Here is a 6,331-nt window from a genome sequence, read left to right on the forward strand (position 1 = left end):
CTGGGGTGACAAGGAACAATGGTAATAAGCTGATGGAGAATAGGTTTAGGTTGGAGATCAGAAGGCAATATTTTACAGTTAAGATAGCTAAAATCTGGAACCAACTTCCCAGGGAAGTGGTCCTTGCCCCTACCTTGGGCAAATTCAAGAGGAGGTTGGATGATCACCTGTCTGGGGCCTTGTGAACCAAGCATTCATTCCTGCCTGTGGCAGGGGGTCAGGCTAGATGATCTGTTCAGGTCCCTCCTGACCTACTATGAAACTATAAAATCTTACATATTTCCACAGAAACTTGTTTTCACTTTCATTTTCAATGACAAGAAGATCTCCGTGATTTTTCTTGCAAAAGTCCCGGGCTTGTTGCATAAACATTTTTTCCTTGCTGAAATAGTACTCCTTTTCATTATATAAAATCCATCCATCTTCACTAAGAATATATTGATCTTCTGCAAAAGAAATAATAAAACCACATGCACAGTATCTGTAATACAAATTAAGCATCATCATATAATATTTTGTTTCTTGTGACAGAAAATAAAAAGCTTACCAAATGTGTTACTTGGTTCTGGTTTTAAAGATTCTCCTGCAACATAAAAATAAAATATGAATGTGAGATAAACCAAAGGAATGCTTTCTAAATGAAATTTATTTTTAAAAGTAATACAAACTCCAGCATTGTTTGATATGATATGTTTCTGTTACAATTCATAAAGTATCTGAAAGAAAGTTAAAGTTCACAACGTATTCATCAATATTTTAAGTTTCCAGCAATAAATAGTTGCGATTAAAAGCAAATATTCACGCTATCAACCTATTGGAATTAATACATTCCCCATGCAAATTGTAGATTGGAAACTACTTTCAAATCTGTATCCTAAAATGCATTTCATGAAGCAAAATTCAAAGTTATAGACTGTTCCTGAGTAGAGAAATTAAGTGTTTTGATGTGTCTTAGGACACATTTGGTTTACAGAGCTATTTACATCTGGAAGAGCCTGCAGAAAATGGATGCTAGAAACCACCCTAATAAAGATAAACATTTTTCCAACCAGCTTGTGGTCTCTTCTTCAAGAAGACCAAGTGTGGCAATGAAAGGTCTAAATTTAATGTTGAGATTTGATTTCCCATCCTTACATTGTACCACTGTGCTCTGTTTGCCTATAGCTTTTTTACCTTTTTGTATTTGACAAGCCCAGGAATTCATATTCTCACAAAACACATCATTCCACTCCATGTCACTGTATCCATAAAATACGCCACATTTTTCATTTCCTCCATAGTTATTGGGTTCTCCTTCTGCCCAATTTTCATAACTTACCTATGAAAAAAAACACAGTTCTGTTACTACTTTCTCCTAAAGAAGAATCATGATCTAGCACTGCACTGTGACGTCCACAGAGAAGTGCTTTTATTTCAACTCTGCCTTGTTGGGCAGAGTTATAAGACTCTGAATATTACAGCTCTCTCTGGATGAGGAAATGGAGAATGACCTTACCTTATGTAGTGACTCCTTAGGGCAATTTACATGGTAATAGGTTTAAGGAGTTGTGCCTATCCCACGTAAACAAGAGACATCAGCTATGACATGCTTTATAAGGATGGAGTAAAGTAGGTTTATAACCTAGTCTTAACTACTACTTGGATATGCTGATGATCCCACCTGCAACTAATCATGTGTACAAGTATCTTTGTATCTTCATGACTTCTGTCAACTGAACAGTTGGAAAGCCACAATTTTAGGTTAGGTTATCTTCATCCATTTTATAAAACTATTTATAAATGTATGTAAAGTATGTAAAGGAGGGGGGAAACATACTGTTTGCTGTATTCAAATGAAAATTAGGAAGTTTCAAGGTGCTGGGCAACATGGCAAAAGTTTAAACAAGTGTTCTTAAGTGGAACCAATTTTGAATGCATTGTGATTGTTTAATTTGAATAAGTTGTGGTTGCCATGTCATTTTCTTAATACCATCTTCTACTGGAACCTTTCTTATCTAATGTAGGCTTTGCCATACCCACTCCATCATCTTCAGATTGGACTATTCTATTGCATTCTACTTTGGTCTATCTTGCAAAGCATTCAAAATCGTCAGCTGGAGCAAAATTTGATCGACCATCTCTTTGATGGACCACATCAAAGTCTTCTAATTAGTACTGTTTGAGTCAGCAGGATTGGGAATTGTTCATGGAGCTAGTGACATTACATTTTCCAAAGCAATATAAGAAACCAGTGGTTATAGGAAGAAACTGTAGTCTACAGTTGATACTTTACAGCTACTAAATGTTGCAACTCAAATAGACACATACACTTTGATCAGGTTCCACCATAAAGAAGCATGCAGTGGTGAGTAACAGATGCATTATATTGCCACATATATTCGCAAAAATCTTGCTGGAGGATCACATGTGGTAGCTTAGGAGGGAAGGAGGAGAGAAGCAAGAAATGGCCTTGTAAAGATTTCTAGAAACAATATTACAAAAGACAACTATATTACAAAAAAGTAAATTCCTTACTGCAGAGCCATCACTCCAAGTATATCCTTTGTCAGGATCCAAGTTGTTAAAACCCATCCAGTAATATGAAGACGAATAACCTCCTTTCCGCCTAAAGCATTGAATATAAATATGCAAAGGGAGCACAGGATATTTCATTAGAAGAGAAGGATGTGTGTGATTCACACAAGTGTCTTCAGACTTGCACCATGGCAACAAGTTTGAACGTTTCCTGTAACATCACTCTGACATTCTGTATAGATATACAAAATATTTGCTCCCTTAGCAAATTATTTAAATGTAATTATTTAATCCCCAGTATCCACAAATGAATACACTTACACTGGCTTCAAGTGGTGATACACACTTCTCTTCAAGAAAGACTACAACTGCAGAGTTACTATACACAGTATCTCAGGTGTAAATGCAAATTAAGGCCCTAATTTAAGCATGTATTTTATTTTAAGCATTAAAGCAAAAGAAGACCATGAAACCCCTCCCTGCCCCCACCCAGAAAAATTAGCAAGTTAAAATTGTTCAAATTGAGCATCTGAGTGACCAAAAATGTGCTTTAATAGTTTCGGTTTTAAAAATTAAATCCAAGGACTGTTTGTTTGATTTAAACCCGTGTAATGGAAATGAATTTGACATTTTCATATTGTAACTTTTTTTTTACTTTTTGATCAACTATAAATTGAACCTATTTTCTCTATTCTGAAGTGCCACAGTCTCAGTGTCTTTAGAATACTTCACCACTTGGATGACTGGTGTCAGTAGTATAAACCAGGGAGCACATCCACAATGGTGAGCTAAAACCACCTTTCCATCTCTCTGACTGACTCATCCCATTTTTGAATCTCTGCTACCAACTATCCCAACAAATGTACAGTGCACAGTCTAATAAATTTTCCTCAGTTTCAAAGCCCTAAGTCACTAAGCTTCAAGGCACATCTCTAATCCGGTCTTATACCTCTGTTCTGTTATCAACATCAGCTTGGTAGCCTCTTTCTTTCCCTTTTACTCCACTACATTTTCCTTGTTGTCCAACACAGAACTACCTCCTCAATTCCTGTTTACATAGCCACCTTCCCTCTTGGTACCACTTCCAAAACCATGCAGAAATACAAATTGATATAAATGTATAGATGTGCAGTTGGAATCAACTGTTTCTTGAAGGACATTTTTGTTATGTGTGTGTCACATGTCAAAAGTGAAAGAATAAAGTTGTGCAGATACTCACAATTTAACTACTACATTTTGTTCTTCTTCAGTATGGATAGCAGCCAGATCTCCTCCTACTGCTCTACAAAAATCTCTAGCTTCAAACCATGACTTTTTATATTTTCTTTCTTTGCTAAAAAGCTGCAAAATAACATATAATTAAAGAATGTACAAGCATCAGAGAAATCAAGAAATGACTATTTTGGTCCTGCTTACTCTCCCTGTCTCCCATCTAGCTGTTTATGCCAAGCCTTAACCATTAAGCTCTAACTGTACTAAAAAAATCCTCATCTATGCCATCTGGTCATTTCTTGAGTTTGGCTATTTCATCCTCCTCTTCTCTATCTTCCCTGATTCTCTATGATCCATACATTAGTTTCATGTGAATATGGTTCTTCAACATGCATCCCTCAGGATAAAAGAGCTACTTCAGTATAAATTGCTACTGGGTAAATTTGTAGTCAAGGTTTTCTTTGGATTTATCCAATGTATATCTTATGAAAACAAGTGCTTTGATCACAGACATTTAATACTTACTTTGAAGCATAAGCTACTATGGGTGGATGAAACCCATCCCTCTGGACATGAAAGTGGAGGAGCTGTTGTTGGTGGAGGAGGAGGAGTTGCTCCCTGCACCAACTGCTTGCAGAGGAACAGTGTTTTCTGTTCACAGCTCAAAACTTCCCATAATCCAGCTGCAGTTCCTGTTCTCATGACAACACAACCTGCCTCCCTCCCTTAATGAAAAAAGAGAGACAAATGTATAAAGTATTAAACTGAATACACCTAAACTTCTGTTTGAATTTAAATATACACAGGGCATAGGTTTTAGTTTTTCCTACAAATTTCACGTCACATGGAATCACACATTCTAACTGCATACAAGCAGCAGTAGCTTGTGTCATTTGAGCAACTCACACGGCCAATAAAAATCATGATATTTATCATTTGACCTTATAGAAAGCATGCATGGAATTCCACCCACAAGTAGTGGAAGTGGATTAAACCAATGATCAAGTACTTAAAGACCTAAATAGTTTAAGGGAACTGATCAGCAATCAGAACAAGCAGTGGATAGACTGCCAGCATACCTAGGTGGATTGCATTATTCTGAGTAAAAATACACCAAATTACAGTTTCAGGCTGTAACTCTTTTCTGTAGGGTTTTTCTTTTTCTTTTTGCTAGCAGGTCTTTTTTTTTTTTAATTCTGAGAGACCAACTTCAGACCTTTTTGGCCAGGTACAGACATTACACTTTTACCAGTATAAATGATTGGAAATTGGTTTATAACCTGGTCCAAGGAGGTGATCCTCCCCCTCTATATGACATTGATCAGGCTGCAGCTGGAGTACTGCATCCAGTTATGGGCGCCACACTTCAGGAAGGATGTGGACAACATGGAGAGGGTCCAGAGGAGGGCCACTCGCATGATCAGGGGGCAGCAGGGCAGGCCTTATGAGGAGAGGCTCCAGGACCTGAACCTGTTCAGCTTCCACAAGAGAAGGCTGAGAGGGGGTCTGGTGGCCTTCTATAAACTGACCAAGGGAGACCAGCAGGCAATAGGAGAGTCCCTGTTCCCCTGAGCACTACTGGAAGTAACAAGGAATAACGGCCATAAGTTGACGGAGAGTAGATTCAAGCTAGATATCAGAAGGCGCAACTTCACAGTCAGGGCAGCTAGGATCTGGAACCAACTTCCAAGAGAAGTGGTGCTAGCTTCTACCCTGGGGGTCTTTAAAAGGAGGCTAGATAGACAACTTGCTGGGGTCATTTGACCCCAGTACTTTTTTCTTCCCATGGCAAGGGGTCTGACTTGATGATATGCTCAGGTCCCGTCCAACCCTATTAACTATGAAACTATGAAACCCATAACAAAACATAAGTTCGGCATATGTAGGCTGGTTTAAAAATGGTGGAACTTGGTCTAAAATTTGTCCCCCTCCCCCTCAAAGGGCGAATGTGTTTCTGCTCACTACCCATCTAAACTACACTGCCTACTGAAAGCCTCACAATTTAGATCAATTCTATCTTTGAATGTCTGTACCTAGCCTTTGTGTCATTTTTCCTAGGTTGCTGCCCCATTCACTGCAGTACATACCAGGCATGCCTGAATTCCAGTGAGTGAACAGAATCTTGTCACCATTGGCCCACTTGAAAGTACCTTGTTCTTCTACATCTGAAAGGCCAATCCAGAAATATTTTGTGGGTCTATGCCCAATATGGGAAGTCAGAAATGCTTGTTCGTATCTGTGAGAAGAACCATTATGTACTCAATGTCAAGCCAAAATTCTTCCACAGTTTTCATTTGCATCAAATCATTCATCAAACAAAATTATTTCATCAAAACCGTTAGTAACATTATAATTGTATATTAATTTAGTTAATAGAGCTTAGGAGATATACTCATTATGCTATAATTTAGATTTGTACTTTTTTCTTTGTACTGTACAATAATGAGCACTGAAGTACATAGCAACTTGGTTGATTTGCAGGAACTTTTAAATTCAATATACAAAGACACGATAAGTGCAAGATACAATGCTGTCAGCTCCTGCAATTTTACCATTAGACTTGTGATAAGTCCCAATGCCTTAAACATATTATGAGAAAAATCTC

At 37.8% G+C, this 6,331-nt stretch overlaps 1 protein-coding gene across 1 annotated transcript in view; it reads right to left on the bottom strand.

Annotated features, from left to right (window-relative positions):
* The window catches only part of LOC109291350 (macrophage mannose receptor 1-like), a 77,734-nt gene that overhangs the window by 40,752 nt on the left and 30,651 nt on the right, over positions 1 to 6,331 (bottom strand). The window contains exons 11-17 of the mRNA XM_019508331.1: positions 5,814 to 5,962; positions 4,252 to 4,451; positions 3,734 to 3,855; positions 2,515 to 2,605; positions 1,174 to 1,318; positions 548 to 583; positions 277 to 446 (exon numbers count right to left, since the gene is read on the bottom strand). Coding sequence (XP_019363876.1) covers positions 277 to 446; positions 548 to 583; positions 1,174 to 1,318; positions 2,515 to 2,605; positions 3,734 to 3,855; positions 4,252 to 4,451; positions 5,814 to 5,962 — 913 coding nt within the window. The remainder of the gene's footprint in view (positions 1 to 276; positions 447 to 547; positions 584 to 1,173; positions 1,319 to 2,514; positions 2,606 to 3,733; positions 3,856 to 4,251; positions 4,452 to 5,813; positions 5,963 to 6,331) is intronic.

This window comes from Gavialis gangeticus, unplaced genomic scaffold (genome assembly GCF_001723915.1).
Source record: "Gavialis gangeticus isolate Ggan-Ray unplaced genomic scaffold, GavGan_comp1, whole genome shotgun sequence".
NCBI classification, from domain to species: Eukaryota; Metazoa; Chordata; order Crocodylia; family Gavialidae; genus Gavialis; species Gavialis gangeticus.